Below are 18126 nucleotides of genomic sequence, written 5' to 3'. Positions count from 1 at the left end.
GTATTTGCTAAAACTAGCCTTTTGCTGAAAACCAACTCCCAATTGCGACTCTGAACAGGTGTAACTTGTGTGGGCATTACAGGGTACATGTGGGGTGTGTCATTTGGGTTTGTTGCCTGTCTTCCTAGCAGGTACATACTTGTGTTGAATGAGGCTGTCGGTGTGTGGCAAGGCAGCAGGGATCTGGTGCCACTGACTTGTCATTTGGACTTCACCATTGGCATTGGGGATGCAATGTGTGTGATGAAACTTTGAGATTTAAGTTACGGCACTCACCGGCATAATCGGATGACGCTGTTCCCTCCTCCGCATCTCCTAATCCCTCTATGCTCTTCATGTGGAGGACGGTGCTGCAGGTGTCCTCCCATGGCTGCAGTTTTATGGGGAATGGTGCACCACCTCCTGTGGCCAGTCCCTGCCTGCGCTCTGCAGCGAGGAGGTTACGGACACTTAAGTCGTCCCACCTCTTCCGACAGTCTCTGACGGTCCGGGGTGTTGTCCCCACAACAGACACTTTGCTGGACACTTCCTCCCAAATTGCCTTTTTCCTTAATTGTGCTGGGTGCCGCAGATCAGCACCAAACACCACATCGGCATGCTCCACTACTGTGTCAGCCAGCATGTTTAGCTTCTGCTCGCTGAAACGGGGTTTGCGGTGACGGGCAGCACCTTGTGTAGATGACATTTTCTTCAGTGTGCCCTTGGTTTAGCAGTTGCACTCCTGTAGAATGAGGATTTCAATGGATTGTGATTATAAAGATGGCCACTGGTATATTTCCCGTTCCTGCGCGATGATGTTGTTTCCGGTGCCGGTAATACCGGCACTGGTAATTGCGGCATCTTCAGTGCCGGAGTTGGTGTCTGCGGCATCGACTATGCTGCTATCGGGGATTTTGGAGCCGTTACTGGTATGCCAGTGCTACTGTTTCTGGCATGCCGGAATGCACGTGCTTACTGACTCGGAATCTACCGTTAATTCCGGCAGCAATGCTACACAGAAACGGTAACACCGGCATGCTGGTAATTTTATTTTTTTACCGCCCATTTCTTAATGAGGCCCATCGTCTTTGTCTATGGACATGGTTTCCTAACTTTAAGTGCTGGCAATTAACTCACTCTTCGGATGGCGGTAATTGCAATAAAAAATGAAACTTTGTAGTTCAACTATTGAATAGAGCACCTGTGAATGGGCTCAAATGATGGTAACATAACCCTGTATAATACTGTGTTGAGGTCCCAGACAGGAGATGGATTTGAGACTGGTGGGTACATTCTCTTTAACCCTCCATGAAAGCCTTTTACACTGAGATGTCCACCACATGGCCCCAAGCTGTGAGATGGTATACACTGCTAAGACTGTTCAGTGAACTTTGAGGAAATGTTTACTACAACTACCTATGAGGGAAAGTACATATTTGACCATTTATTTCAGTGTAGTAAATTGGAGTGACTGTGTGCTTTATTTCACCACATTGTGAACTTTTCAATTTATTAAAAGGGCAGGTCTGTGTTTTTGGCTTACATGCCTCAATTCTTGAGGTACATGCAAATTACCACAATTCTATAACTTCAGGAGCCAAGTTGCCAAATTCATGTTGTGCAGATGTAGATGTGTTATATGCTGGTTGTTTTGTGTTAACAAGTTTGGTACTGCATGAGTGGTGTTACTATCGTCATCTGCAAGAGATGGAATTTTGTATTTATACTTATTTATTCTTGGTTTTCCTCACATTTTGAATATTTGTTTTTGTATTCAGCGCCCACTCATATTGGTGGCTTTCTCCCTTCATTCTTCTTCCTTGGTGGTGCTGTGACCTGCTGGGTTCTTCTATATGCTGCTGAACAGGCTGGGCTTGGCTGCGCAGAAATTCCTGCTAGTACCACTATCCCTACACTAACCTTTGCTGAGCCATATAAACCTCCCTATGTACGTCCTGCAACAACTATTATCCAATCACCTACCACCCTGCCACCTCCCATCCTAGATCCTTGGCTCCTGGCATCCCAGCACTGGCAGAAAATTGTTCTTGGGTTCTACCCTCTGGAAAGACAGATATTGAAGTGTCGCTGATACAAATCACCTAGAAACATATATGCACACAGAACTCTAGTAATTTTGGCCTGCACAGATCAGCACCTCAGATTACGCACCTGCCTCTCCCCACCCCTCACTAACACTCTTTACTGTTCCCCCTCTCTTCCAGTACTATGCACCAAGAACCTGCGAAAATAGTGTATGTGCTATGTATAAGTCCATTTTTCATTACACTTACAGAAAAAAAAACATGTATATATAGTCAATGGAGTAATTACACAATGCATACCTTGCTGCTTCAATTCCACTTGTCTTGTTTTGAGATCATGGGTCAACTCTAAAACAAAAGAAAATGTTATTTTGACAATATTATGAATGCATTCAAAATGATCAGGAAAAAGTTGTATTCATGACTAATATTGGAAATTGCCAACGTTGACATCTAGATCCACCTCCAGTGTAGCTCCCCTGACCTGGGAAAGTTATTTTACTGTCTCTATATTGTTTTAATACTAGTGCAAACAGAGATAATTCATGAAAATTCTTCAGATATGAAATTGAGCACAGTGGCGATTTATAGGCAGTCGAAAAGTCAGGGGTTAGGAGGGCACAGTAGGATAGACAATGATTCAATGGTATGCCAGTTAGGTCAAAATGTATGTTAATTAATTAATGGATCAAGTTTAGATAATTTCAGGTGCAGAAGGGTCAGCCAGTCTCAAGGCCACCTAAGACTGTAAACTAAAGCAAACTAAACAAAACCTGTTATATGCTAACAGGAGACCCGACAATGCACTCCTATGGGGATAAAGACTACCCCAGGTAGGTTAGATCACACGAGTGTGGGGAATGCGACCACCAACCCCACTTCTGTAAGAAGGGTTTAGTTATTTATCAAAATAAGAGTTTTTAGAAAAGTCCGGTAAATAAAGTATCCTTTCAGTCAGTAATTACCAACATTCTTACAGTGTACCACAGTGGATCACAGTAATGTCTCGCAACAATAATGGACACCACCCTCGTACACATGTGCAAAGGTATTTTTAGTGAATGTAAACATAAAAGTAAACATAATCAGAAAATCCACCGAATTTCATCAAACCATTGGCCAGTACTAATTATTGACCAATTAAACATTCATCTCAATAGGTACTAATACAATTAATTCCACTCAACAATATATACAGTTACAAAGTTAATACAAAAACAAAATCAAAGTCATGTGATCAACAGTTGTGTTAAGACATTGTGTTATACATTCCACACAATAACTTCATCACATAGAAGAGTTTTGATTTGAAAACTAAACTAATAGGATCCTAAAGGTGTAATAGAAATGCCAAAGCGTTTCGGATACTAGATCCGTCTTCAGGGCTAGATGCCTATTATTCGTGGCTGAATCGTGTTCAATTCGAAACTCAATTCAAATCTTAGTAGTCAGTGGTGTGTCTTTAAATTCTGACCTGTAATTAAAATAGAGAAGTATCTTAGCATTAAATCTGATTCCTAGAAAAAATAATAATGGACGTTTTTAGCTGGCTGTCTGAAATTACCTCCAAGGGCAGAAGGACCTCACTGGCGTGAGTAGACTGACAGGTGTCGGTCTTGAAGGGGGGTCTCCGGTACCCAAATATGTGTATCAAAATTCAGGCTTGCTCTCCCGATGCTGGGGTAATAGTGTCAGAGCCAACGACAACCTAGGACAAAATTAAAATGTATCTGTCACCAGGGCTGTCAACAAAAGGTTGAAACAGGTAAACAAGTGTACCAATAAGGAGTATTCGTGCTCAGTATGAGACCATCACATAGTGCAGTATAGGTATGGCAGAGCCTGACTGTCATAATCTGTGTGTGCAACGTGTATCTACACCCAGGAATTTAAACCTGTGTGGAGCCGGCATTTGAGAATGCATGAGAGATCGAGGTCACAGACATGAAGGGTAACGCAATAAACAGCGAAAGATTACCTTGAAGGGGTTCTGCTGCACGGAGCCATGTACGCGGAAAACTCTTGTTTGTACGAGTGCGAGCGAAATGTTTATAGCGGTTGCCATGGGTGCCCTGCGCATGTGCACAAGGAGCCGCGGCGGCCATACTGATGTGGGCAATCAGCCCTAAAGCTGTTATGCGCGTGTGTAGACTGTTAAGTGCTGTAAAACAGTGAAAAGGAGTGAAACCTGGCTCGACTGACCTAAGCAGAGGATATACCGATCGGCTACTCATACGCATGATGCTCATACGCATCCGCGAGTAAGTAAGAAACTACATAATTGGATGAAACCAGGGAGACAGGCAATTATCCGAGAACCCAAGTTTCTCGGTCAGGTGCCCATTCCCTGGAGCACTCGAAAGTGGAACTTTACGGGGTATGTCATATACACTATACTCAAATCCTCACCAAATGTATGGGATGAGAAAATGCAGTGTAAACCCCTAAACATTCAAGCATGTAGCGTGACCCATGTTTTTTCTTAGTGTGCACTCGAGACCGAGTCATTATTACCTTGGATATGTTCAAGCGTTTAACCACAAAAACCTTGAACTACAGTTTCCAGATACAAACTGTCTAGCTTTAAACAGAGGCATGATGGACATAGAAAGTACATACAGTATCTTGTAAAAACGGCCACCTGCCATTAAAATCACATTGAAAATTGATATTCTATACCACATTGTACATCCAGAATCAAACACCTGGTGGTGTGCAGGGTATACAGGGTGCATTCAGGATATTGAAAACATCGCAGATATATCATGCCAAGAATTTGGCCCCCCCTGTATGCATTTGCAGAAGAATCTAGATGAAACACATAAGGTCAGATTCACAGTTCATTCCCCTTGGTTGAATGCAATCAAGGAGGTCTATCCATAACACCTCTCGTTGGAGTAATTTCCTGTTCAGATCGCCCCCCCTGTTACCTAGTGTCACCTTTTCTAGAATAACACATTTCAATTGCGCAATAGTGTGGCAGGCTTCAAGGAAATGCATTGCTACCGGTGATTTCAAGTTTTTAGTTCTTATGTTGGACTTATGTTCAGTCCAACGGATTTTAGCTTTCCGTGTAGTCATGCCAACATATTAGAGGCCGCAGGGGCATTTCAGTGCGTAGATGACATTTTTGGAGTCACATGTACAAGAGTGTCTTAGCGTAATTGGTTTGCCAGAGTGTGGATGTGTGATGGAATTGCCGGTAATGATATTGGAGACCAGAATATTCATGAAGATCACAGATCGGAATAGCTTCCTGATGGCTACAAGCTTCCATCCTAAGCACACGATTGAGAGTGTACCCTTGAGCCAATTTCTTCGGTATAGAAGAAATATCTCTGAAGGAAACGAATACCAACAACAATCAGAAAAACCTAAAATGAAATTCAAAAAGAGAGGCTATGGGTCGGCTCTCCTCTCAGATGTTTCTACCAAGGTAGCGGCAATAGAGAGGGAAACACTTCTCACTCCCAGACCATCCAAGCAAAATGAAAATATAGTCTATGTGACAACCCACTCCTTACAAAGCCGCAAGATTAAAGGGATCATTAGCAGGAACTGGCCTATGCTACAGATGGATCCCACCCTACAACCTCTTTTTAGGGACCCACCAATGTTTGCATATCGCAACAGCAAATCATCACGGAGCAGCTTGATCAATGCGGAGTTATGCAAAGCTGAACCAAAAGGAGCAATATTCAAAGGTACACAACCTTGCCTTAACTGCCAGCATTGCAGCAATATCATTAACGGCAATTCCATCACACATCCACACTCTGGCAAACCAATTACGCTAAGACACTCTTGTACATGTGACTCCAAAAATGTCATCTACGCACTGAAATGCCCCTGCAGCCTCTACTATGTTGGCATGACTACACGGAAAGCTAAAATCCGTTGGACTGAACATAAGTCCAACATAAGAACTAAAAACTTGAAATCACCGGTAGCAATGCATTTCCTTGAAGCCCGCCACACTATTGCGCAATTGAAATGTGTTATTCTAGAAAAGGTGACACTAGGTAACAGGGGGGCGATCTGAACAGGAAATTACTCCAACGAGAGGTGTTATGGATAGACCTCCTTGATTGCATTCAACCAAGGGGAATGAACTGTGAATCTGACCTTATGTCTTTCATCTAGATCCTTCTGCAAATGCATACAGGGGGGGCGAAATTCTTGGCATGATATATCTGCGATGTTTTCAATATCCTGAATGCACCCTGTATACCCTGCACACCACCAGGTGTTTGATTGTGGATGTACAATGTGGCATAGAATATCAATTTTCAATGTGATTTTAATGGCAGGTGGCCGTTTTTACAAGATACTGTATGTACTTTCTATGTCCATCATGCCTCTGTTTAAAGCTAGACAGGTCGTATCTGGAAACTGTAGCTCAAAGTTTTTGTGGTTATACGCTTGAACACATCCAAGGTAATAATGACTCGGTCTCGAGTGCACACTAAGAAAAAACATGGGTCACGCTACATGCTTGAATGTTTAGGGGTTTACACTGCATTTTCTCATCCCATACATTTGGTGAGGATTTGAGTATAGTGTATATGACATACCCCGTAAAGTTCCACTTTCGAGTGCTCCAGGGAATGGGCACCTGACCGAGAAACTTGGGTTCTCGGATAATTGCCTGTCTCCCTGGTTTCATCCAATTATGTAGTTTCTTACTTACTCGCGGATGCGTATGAGCATCATGCGTATGAGTAGCCGATCGGTATATCCTCGGCTTAGGTCAGTTGAGCCAGGTTTCACTCCTTTTCGCTTTTTTACAGCACTTAACAGTCTACACACGCGCATAACAGCTTTAGGGCTGATTGCCCACACCAGTATGGCCGCCGCGGCTCCTTGTGCGCATGCGCAGGGCACCCATGGCAACCACTATAAACATTTCGCTCGCACGCGTACAAACGAGAGTTTTCGCGTACATGGCTCTGTGCAGCAGAACCCCTTCAAGGTAATCTTTCGCTGTTTATTGTGTTACCCTTCATGTCTGTGACCTCGATCTCTCATGCATTCTCAAATGCCGGCTCCACGCAGGTTTAAATTCCTGGGTGTAGATACACGTTGCACACACAGATTATGACAGTCAGGCTCTGCCATACCTATACTGCACTATGTGATGGTCTCATACTGAGCACGAATACTCCTTATTGGTACACTTGTTTACCTGTTTCAACCTTTTGTTGACAGCCCTGGTGACAGATACATTTTAATTTTCTCCTAGGTTGTCGTTGGCTCTGACACTATTACCCCAGCATCGGGAGAGCAAGCCTGAAATTTGATGCACATATTTAGGTACCGGAGACCCCCCTTCAAGACCGACACCTGTCAGTCTACTCACGCCAGTGAGGTCCTTCTGCCCTTGGAGGTAATTTCGGACAGCCAGCTAAAAACGTCCATTATTATTTTTTCTAGGAATCGGATTTAATGCTAAGAAACTTCTCTATTTTAATTACAGGTCAGAATTTAAAGACACACCACTGACTACTAATATTTGAATTGAATTACGAATTGAACACGATTCAGCCACGAATAATAGGCATCTAGGCCTGAAGATGGATCTAGTATCCGAAACGGGTCGGCATTTCTATTACACCTTTAGGATCCTATTAGTTTAGTTTTCAAATCAAAACCCTTCTATGTGATGAAGTTATTGTGTGGAATGTATAACACAATGTCTTAACACAACTGTTGATCACATGACTTTGATTTTGTTTTTGTATTAACTTTGTATCTGTATATATTGTTGAGAGGAATTAATTGTATTAGTACCTATTGAGATGAATGTTTAATTGGTCAATAATTAGTACTGGCCAATGGTTTGATGAAATTCGGTGGATTTTCTGATTATGTTTACTTTTATGTTTACATTCACTAAAAATACCTTTGCACATGTGTACGAGGGTGGTGTCCATTATTGTTGCGAGACATTACTGTGATCCACTGTGGTACACTGTAAGAATGTTGGTAATTACTGATTGAAAGGATACTTTATTTACCGGACTTTTCTAAAAACTCTAATTTTGATAAATAACTAAACCCTTCTTACAGAAGTGGGGTTGGTGGTCGCATTCCCCACACTCGTGTGACCTAACCTACCTGGGGTAGTCTTTATCCCCATAGGAGTGCATTGTCGGGTCTCCTGTTAGCATATAACAGGTTTTGTTTTGTTGACTTATAGGCAGTCCCCATCTTCTGTTATGGGGGAGGTGGGAAGTCACGGGGGGACATGGATGATCTGGCTGCAATGTGCTTCCCAGAGGGTGGTTGGAGAGGAATCTTCTGGGCGTGTCTCTCTCTCTGTGATGCATTATTCTATTTTCCTGAGGTTATTGTAATAATGGAGTCAACTTAGCTCCTATCCAATACAAGCAGATAACAATAACCCAATTAAAGAACCAACAGAGAAAGGGCCAATCCAAGGACCCGAGACAGATTGTCCAAGGGAAGGGCCAATCTCAGGTGGGGTTACATTTATATACCCCACTCCCATTGCAGAGGGAATGATCACACAGAGCCAGAGAATGTTCTAACCTTTCTTTATTCTCTGCGCCGGCAACTGCCTGAGCACGGGATACTCTAACACGCATACGCGAATGGCGCACATCCCCATTGGCTGGCGCCTCTTGTGATGGAGCTCAGATGCTCCGTTAACTGTGTCCTTGCCGGGACACGACATCCACCCCCTTCGGGCAAAGAGAGGCTCTTAATGCGCAGGCTACGACAGTCCAGGCTGATTCCAGCCCTGAATTATTTTGTGCCAGAATCGCTCCCAGCCCAACTCGTCTGGCGTCGACAGTCAATTCTGTGCACAAATTCGGATCAAAATAGGCCATGTTTTCCGCTGATGCAATGTAATTTTTTATCTGTGCAAACGCATCCTTGCAGTGTTGTGACCATTGGAATGGTCTACCTTGCTTGGTGAGCTCTCTGAGGGGTGGACCTGTAGTAGCACAGTCTCAGAGATATCGGCAACAGTATCTGGCCATTCCCAGCAATGATCTGACTTCACTGACATCTTTGGTGGGTGAGATCTCTGAGATGGCAGCAACCTTGCTCAGTCCCAAGCTCTCTTGTGAGAAGATGCGTCCATAGAACTTGAGATGCTACTTGTGGAAGATGCATTTCCCGCTGTTGAGTGTCAGCCCGACATTCCACAAGTGCTGTGCACACTTGACGCAGGACGTGATCATGCTGTGCCAGCGTGGTACCAAACATCAAGATGTCATCCCTATAGTTGAAGCAGTTATTCACAACACAAATCACTCACCTCACACTCGCCTGAAAAATCTCGGCAGGCGAGCAGATGCCAAAGCTAAGTCTCCTATATCTGAAGAGTCCAATCGGCGTGGGAAACGTGGTGATATACCTGGATTGTTCATCTATCACAATCTGATGATAGCCTATGTTCAGATCAAGTTTTGAAAACATCATTGCTCCATTTAGTAGGTGATCATATCATCCAGGTGCATTCCGGCAGAGACGTCATTATGCGGTATTCTGACACACACAATGTTCAGAGTGATGCCGCTGTCGATGAGGAATTTAGCCTGATGATCTCCTACCAGTAGGTTGAGGTCTCCTTCAGGCGGGGTCATCTCGCCTTTCATTGTGTAGGCATAATTGCGCTGAGTTGGTTCTCTGGAAAGGAGACCTTCCTGTCACTTTTCTCACATGGCGCACACAGTCTCGCCTCCCATTGGCATTTCTCCTTTGACAACTGCTACATGCAATGAACTCTTGTTTGGACAGTGTAGAGCTGTACCCCGGCGATCGTCCAGGCAGAGCGTTGCAGACAATGGCCAGGTGGCTTTCCTGGCCACACTTGGTGCACACACGTCCAAATGCAGGGCATTTCACTCCTTGATGGAGGAAAATGGAAGACCACATCGATAACATCTTCCAGACGCTGCAGTTCCTATGGACACGTTGCTTCCAGCGGGTCGCCCCTTGGGCCGATGACAAAATTTGATAGACTTGCTCTTTCCCAGGCCCTTTAGAGGTTTCAATCTGCAAAGCTTGTGCATCCACCCTGTACTATGTCCTGGTCATTTGCAAAATGGTAGCTAACAGGAGAGATTCTTGGAGCAATTTATTTCTAAATGACAACGACAAACATCCTCCTATGATTCTCAGTCGAATGGCCTCTTCATTCAAGAATGTGTGAAACTCACAGTGCGCCACCAATTTGCGAAGATGAGTTGCAAAGGCGTCCATTCATTCACCCACCAACTGGCACGTCATGTTGAAAAGGTGTCTTTCATGGACGATGTTATGTTGAGGGTCAAAATACGCACTCAGCGCTTTCTTGAAGCCTGGATAAGCCTTAACTTCCTCTGGCAGGAACGTGGGTATGAGGTCTTCTACCTCATCTCTAACTAGATTCACTAGCAGCCTTCTGGCGCAGTTGTCGGGTGGTTTTTGTCATGTGCGTGCAGATAGTTTTTAAATCTTCTTATCCACTACTCCCAGTGAGGTCCTAGAGCTTGCTGATAATTCATATTGAACTGCCCAGGTCAGCGAAAAGCTGCTGCACTGCGTGCATCCTGTTAATTTAGCTCACCTTCTGACATCGTGGAAAGTGATGGTCCCTGTAACAGCCTCAAAGATTCAGGTGTCAGGAAGTTTCATGCACTTGGTTGCATTTACTGGAATCGCATCCTCGTCGCCATTGTCCTGCCTTTCATGTAAGAAATGGCATGAAGGTATGCTACAAACACTGGAGGAAACCAGGGATTAACTCCACTGCAGTGGGAATGATCACATGGAGCCAGAGAACATAACCCTTCTTTAATCTCTGGCATACTCTAACACGCATGCATGGACGGCGCGCATCCCCATTGGCTGGTGCCTCTTGGGACGGAGCTCAGACGCTCCATTAACTGTGTCCTTTCCGGCATACGACACGCACCACCAGGAGCTGTGGTGTTTTGAAGGTGTGACTCACAGAAGAGTTCCACCTGAGAAACCTACCAGGAGATGGAAGCACTGAAAGATGGGTGACTGTCAAAGACCTGGGCAAAGCCGGCAAAGATATTTTCAGTGACAGCATCTTTTCCGTGGTGGAGGAAAGGGAGCCACCGTCAGTACCTTCATCTGTGTGAGAATCATCAGCCAAGAAAGAAATGAGAGACTTGGGAGAGGTCTGAAGAAGAAACAAAAAGACCTTGAATTGGTCTGGAGTCAAGAGACTGCATAGAAGTCTGAATTGTGAGTACTCCCCCGGAGGGAATTGTTAAGGAATCATCTTGTATGTTCTGTTTACAGATAAGCAAATCAAAAGCGGTGATGGCGGGAAGGTTTAGAATTAATCTTAACCTCTGTTATTGCTCTGGGCAGAGCAATTGCCAGATGTTTAAGATTAATTCTGAACCTTGCAGCAATCAGCTCTTTGTTTTGCTGTTTACAGATTAGGGCAAGACTTTGATAGATTCAGTTTATGAGCACGATTTTTATATACCAACCACTGCAAATGTAAAACGGTTTTAGTTTGGTAACAATCTGTTATCTCCAACGTAAATCAGACATGGACATGGGACATCAAACAGACCCTTTCTTTATTCTCCTACAGTTACTGGGCCCTACTTTCCTCCTCCTTCAATGGTGTGTTTCTTGTCCTGTAAATTCCTCTAGTAAACGTCCGCATAATTATGTGGCGCTAAGTAGGATATGACATCACCCTTCAACTGCACAAAAACTTGCTGTGGCGATGCCCCTTGAAGGGGCGCGCATGCGGCGGCGTGACCTTGCCCGCCGCCGCGTGCAGTATAAATAAAGGGGGCATTCCCAGCCGTGGGAGTGAGACCGGGAAGCCCCGAGCAGTACAGACGTGTGTTGTGAGTCTGTGCTCACCGGGGGCTTACAGGCATCGCAAAGGGGTTCAGGACAAACCCCCAACAGTGCCGACGAAGTGGGGATGATGCCTGGGCCCGGCGGTGATTATTACCTTGGATATGTTCAAGCGTTTAACCACAAAAACTTTGAACTACAGTTTCCAGATACAAACTGTCCAGCTTTAAACAGAGGCATGATGGACATAGAAAGTACATACAGTATCTTGTAAAAACGGCCACCTGCCATTAAAATCACATTGAAAATTGATATTCTATACCACATTGTGCATCCAGAATCAAACACCTGGTGGTGTGCAGGGTATACAGGGTGCATTCAGGATATTGAAAACATCGCAGATATATCATGCCAAGAATTTGGCCCCCCCTGTATGCATTTGCAGAAGAATCTTAATTTTCTCCTAGGTTGTCGTTGGCTCTGACACTATTACCCCAGCATCGGGAGAGCAAGCCTGAATTTTGATACACATATTAGGTTACCGGAGACCCCCCTTCAAGACCGACACCTGTCAGTCTACTCACGCCAGTGAGGTCCTTCTGCCCTTGGAGGTAATTTCGGACAGCCAGCTAAAAACGTCCATTATTATTTTTTCTAGGAATCGGATTTAATGCTAAGAAACTTCTCTATTTTAATTACAGGTCAGAATTTAAAGACACACCACTGACTACTAATATTTGAAATGAATTACGAATTGAACACGATTCAGCCACGAATAATAGGCATCTAGCCCTGAAGATGGATCTAGTATCCGAAACGGGTCGGCATTTCTATTACACCTTTAGGATCCTATTAGTTTAGTTTTCAAATCAAAACTCTTCTATGTGATGAAGTTATTGTGTGGAATGTATAACACAATGTCTTAACACAACTGTTGATCACATGACTTTGATTTTGTTTTTGTATTAACTTTGTATCTGTATATATTGTTGAGAGGAATTAATTGTATTAGTACCTATTGAGATGAATGTTTAATTGGTCAATAATTAGTACTGGCCAATGGTTTGATGAAATTCGGTGGATTTTCTGATTATGTTTACTTTTATGTTTACATTCACTAAAAATACCTTTGCACATGTGTACGAGGGTGGTGTCCATTATTGTTGCGAGACATTACTGTGATCCACTGTGGTGCACTGTAAGAATGTTGGTAATTACTGATTGAAAGGATACTTTATTTACCGGACTTTTCTAAAAACTCTAATTTTGATAAATAACTAAACCCTTCTTACAGAAGTGGGGTTGGTGGTCGCATTCCCCACACTCGTGTGACCTAACCTACCTGGGGTAGTCTTTATCCCCATAGGAGTGCATTGTCGGGTCTCCTGTTAGCATATAACAGGTTTTGTTTTGTTGACTTATAGGCAGTCCCCATCTTCTGTTATGGGGGAGGTGGGAAGTCATGGGGGGGCATGGATGATCTGGCTGCAAAGTGCTTCCCAGAGGGTGGTTGGAGAGGAATCTTCTGGGCGTGTCTCTCTCTCTGTGATGCATTATTCTATTTTCCTGAGGTTATTGTAATAATGGAGTCAACTTAGCTCCTATCCAATACAAGCAGATAACAATAACCCAATTAAAGAACCAACAGAGAAAGGGCCAATCCAAGGACCCGAGACAGATTGTCCAAGGGAAGGGCCAATCTCAGGTGGGGTTACATTTATATACCCCACTCCCATTGCAGAGGGAATGATCACACAGAGCCAGAGAATGTTCTAACCTTTCTTTATTCTCTGCGCCGGCAACTGCCTGAGCACGGGATACTCTAACACGCATACGCGAATGGCGCACATCCCCATTGGCTGGCGCCTCTTGTGATGGAGCTCAGATGCTCCGTTAACTGTGTCCTTGCCGGGACACGACATCCACCCCCTTCGGGCAAAGAGAGTCTCTTAATGCGCAGGCTACGACAGTCCAGGCTGATTCCTGCCCTGAATTATTTTGTGCCAGAATCGCTCCCAGCCCAACTCGTCTGGCGTCGACAGTCAATTCTGTGCACAAATTCGGATCAAAATAGGCCATGTTTTCCGCTGATGCGATGTAATTTTTTATCTGTGCAAACGCATCCTTGCAGTGTTGTGACCATTGGAATGGTCTACCTTGCTTGGTGAGCTCTCTGAGGGGTGGACCTGTAGTAGCACAGTCTCAGAGATATCGGCAACAGTATCTGGCCATTCCCAGCAATGATCTGACTTCACTGACATCTTTGGTGGGTGAGATCTCTGAGATGGCAGCAACCTTGCTCAGTCCCAAGCTCTCTTGTGAGAAGATGCGTCCATAGAACTTGAGATGCTACTTGTGGAAGATGCATTTCCCGCTGTTGAGTGTCAGCCCGACATTCCACAAGTGCTGTGCACACTTGACGCAGGGCGTGATCATGCTGTGCCAGCGTGGCACCAAACATCAAGATGTCATCCCTATAGTTGAAGCAGTTATTCACAACACAAATCACTCACCTCACACTCGCCTGAAAAATCTCGGCAGGCGAGCAGATGCCAAAGCTAAGTCTCCTATATCTGAAGAGTCCAATCGGCGTGGGAAACGTGGTGATATACCTGGATTGTTCATCTATCACAATCTGATGATAGCCTATGTTCAGATCAAGTTTTGAAAACATCATTGCTCCATTTAGTAGGTGATCATATCATCCAGGTGCATTCCGGCAGAGACGTCATTATGCGGTATTCTGACACACACAATGTTCAGAGTGATGCCGCTGTCGATGAGGAATTTAGCCTGATGATCTCCTACCAGTAGGTTGAGGTCTCCTTCAGGCGGGGTCATCTCGCCTTTCATTGTGTAGGCATAATCGCGCTGAGTTGGTTCTCTGGAAAGGAGACCTTCCTGTCACTTTTCTCACATGGCGCACACAGTCTCGCCTCCCATTGGCATTTCTCCTTTGACAACTGCTACATGCAATGAAGTCTTGTTTGGACAGTGTAGAGCTGTACCCCGGCGATCGTCCAGGCAGAGCGTTGCAGACAATGGCCAGGTGGCTTTCCTGGCCACACTTGGTGCACACACGTCCAAATGCAGGGCATTTCACTCCTTGATGGAGGAAAATGGAAGACCACATCGATAACATCTTCCAGACGCTGCAGTTCCTATGGACACGTTGCTTCCAGCGGGTCCCCTTTGGGCCGATGACAAAATTTGATAGACTTGCTCTTTCCCAGGCCCTTTAGAGGTTTCAATCTGCAAAGCTTGTGCATCCACCCTGTACTATGTCCTGGTCATTTGCAAAATGGTAGCTAACAGGAGAGATTCTTGGAGCAATTTATTTCTAAATGACAACGACAAACATCCTCCTATGATTCTCAGTCGAATGGCCTCTTCATTCAAGAATGTGTGAAACTCACAGTGCGCCACCAATTTGCGAAGATGAGTTGCAAAGGCGTCCATTCATTCACCCACCAACTGGCACGTCATGTTGAAAAGGTGTCTTTCATGGACGATGTTATGTTGAGGGTCAAAATACGCACTCAGCGCTTTCTTGAAGCCTGGATAAGCCTTAACTTCCTCTGGCAGGAACGTGGGTATGAGGTCTTCTACCTCATCTCTAACTAGATTCACTAGCAGCCTTCTGGCGCAGTTGTCGGGTGGTTTTTGTCATGTGCGTGCAGATAGTTTTTAAATCTTCTTATCCACTACTCCCAGTGAGGTCCTAGAGCTTGCTGATAATTCATATTGAACTGCCCAGGTCAGCGAAAAGCTGCTGCACTGCGTGCATCCTGTTAATTTAGCTCACCTTCTGACATCGTGGAAAGTGATGGTCCCTGTAACAGCCTCAAAGATTCAGGTGTCAGGAAGTTTCATGCACTTGGTTGCATTTACTGGAATCGCATCCTCGTCGCCATTGTCCTGCCTTTCATGTAAGAAATGGCATGAAGGTATGCTACAAACACTGGAGGAAACCAGGGATTAACTCCACTGCAGAGGGAATGATCACATGGAGCCAGAGAACATAACCCTTCTTTAATCTCTGGCATACTCTAACACGCATGCATGGACGGCGCGCATCCCCATTGGCTGGTGCCTCTTGGGACGGAGCTCAGACGCTCCATTAACTGTGTCCTTTCTGGCATACGACACGCACCACCAGGAGCTGTGGTGTTTTGAAGGTGTGACTCACAGAAGAGTTCCACCTGAGAAACCTACCAGGAGATGGAAGCACTGAAAGATGGGTGCCTGTCAAAGACCTGGGCAAAGCCGGCAAAGATATTTTCAGTGACAGCATCTTTTCCGTGGTGGAGGAAAGGGAGCCACCGTCAGTACCTTCATCTGTGTGAGAATCATCAGCCAAGAAAGAAATGAGAGACTTGGGAGAGGTCTGAAGAAGAAACAAAAAGACCTTGAATTGGTCTGGAGTCAAGAGACTGCATAGAAGTCTGAATTGTGAGTACTCCCCCGGAGGGAATTGTTAAGGAATCATCTTGTATGTTCTGTTTACAGATAAGCAAATCAAAAGCGGTGATGGCGGGAAGGTTTAGAATTAATCTTAACCTCTGTTATTGCTCTGGGCAGAGCAATTGCCAGATGTTTAAGATTAATTCTGAACCTTGCAGCAATCACCTCTTTGTTTTGCTGTTTACAGATTAGGGCAAGACTTTGATAGATTCAGTTTATGAGCACGATTTTTATATACCAACCACTGCAAATGTAAAACGGTTTTAGTTTGGTAACAATCTGTTATCTCCAACGTAAATCAGACATGGACATGGGAATCAAAAGACCCTTTCTTTATTCTCCTACAGTTACTGGGCCCTACTTTCCTCCTCCTTCAATGGTGTGTTTCTTGTCCTGTAAATTCCTCTAGTAAATGTCCGCATAATTATGTGGCGCTAAGTAGGATATGACATCACCCTTCAACTGCACAAAAACTTGCTGTGGCGATGCCCCTTGAAGGGGCGCGCATGCGGCGGCGTGACCTTGCCCGCCGCCGCGTGCAGTATAAATAAAGGGGGCATTCCCAGCCGTGGGAGTGAGACCGGGAAGCCCGAGCAGTACAGACGTGTGTTGTGAGTCTGTGCTCACCGGGGGCTTACAGGCATCGCAAAGGGGTTCAGGACAAACCCCCAACAGTGCCGACGAAGTGGGGATGATGCCTGGGCCCGGCGGTGATTGTACGATCAATTTTTTTCCTGAAGTGGAATTTTGTTTACGTTTCGTTTCATGCCATAGGCCGTGCATCGACCACGCGGCTGGCGGCCATTTTGATAAAACATTTTTTTATTGTTTTGTAACATAATCACAACAACCAACCGTCGAGGACCAGCATGTCCACTCTCGAATTAATATCAATACATGCATCACCAATAATAATTCTCATGACAATCTATGCAAATGTTCAGGTCTTCATCCCCATTGTCCATATGTGCTAGGGCACTCCCTCCTCCCACCTCCCCCAGATTTTAGAGGCTTTAGTAGAAGAGCCTCTTGCATTGTACACTCGTCGCTCAATCATGGCGCAGGTGTCCATGTCCATTACCCATTGTTCCAGCGTTGGGGCTTCTGAAAATCCCCATTTTTTAGCAATATTGCGCTTCATTAAACCCGCTGCTGTGCTCAGTAACAACTTTTCCCATTTGTTAAGATCAGTCTCTTGTGGTACCCCCAGGATTAACACTCTTGGATCTGGTTGTATAGTGCGAGTGAGTATCCTGGTCAGTTCGTTGCAGCAAGCGATCCAAAAGGTACGAATCCGGGGACATGCCCAAAGGGTATGAAAGAATGTCCCTTCCTCCTTGCCACACCGGAGACAGTTCGGATTCGCTGCTCTCTTCCAACCATGTAACATTGTTCTAGGGTAGTACACTCTATGCAAGATTTTAAGTTGCACCAGCCGGATCCTAGAGGAGATAGCAACTTCCCGTGGGTGCATTAGTACTTGGATCCAGTCCTCTAGGTCTATCTCCCCTACTTCCCTTTCCCATTTAACTTTTAGGCTCGTCAATTCAGGTGTAGCGAAGGATGTGATGGCATTACATAGGATGGAGGTGCATTTGCTGCGAATGTACGCTGGTAGCATGTTACGTTCTATCGGTGAGTAGTCTGGGATATTGGCGTCTGCCGGTATGTGGGTTTTCAAGGCGTGGGTCAGCTGCATATGGTGGTACCGTTCAGTGCATGGGAGATGACATTTTAATTGCATCTCTTCAAAAGAGGTTAGTTTCCCTTCTTTCAGGATGTCATCTAATCTCGGGATCCCCGCCCTCACCCAGCTCGGCCATGGCTCCAG

General features: G+C 44.9%; 1 protein-coding gene across 1 annotated transcript in view; it reads right to left on the bottom strand.

The window, feature by feature from the left end:
• CCDC92B (coiled-coil domain containing 92B) overlaps positions 1–18126 on the bottom strand; it is a 983368-nt gene that overhangs the window by 228625 nt on the left and 736617 nt on the right. Inside the window, exon 3 of the mRNA XM_069615060.1 lies at positions 2325–2372. Coding sequence (XP_069471161.1) covers positions 2325–2372 — 48 coding nt within the window. The remainder of the gene's footprint in view (positions 1–2324; positions 2373–18126) is intronic.

Source organism: Ambystoma mexicanum, chromosome 9 (assembly GCF_040938575.1).
Source record: "Ambystoma mexicanum isolate Mex_15411 chromosome 9, UKY_AmexF1_1, whole genome shotgun sequence".
Lineage (NCBI taxonomy): Eukaryota > Metazoa > Chordata > Amphibia > Caudata > Ambystomatidae > Ambystoma > Ambystoma mexicanum.
The sequence above is the reverse complement of the archived record's forward strand: the minus strand, read 5'-3'. Positions and strand labels throughout refer to the sequence as shown.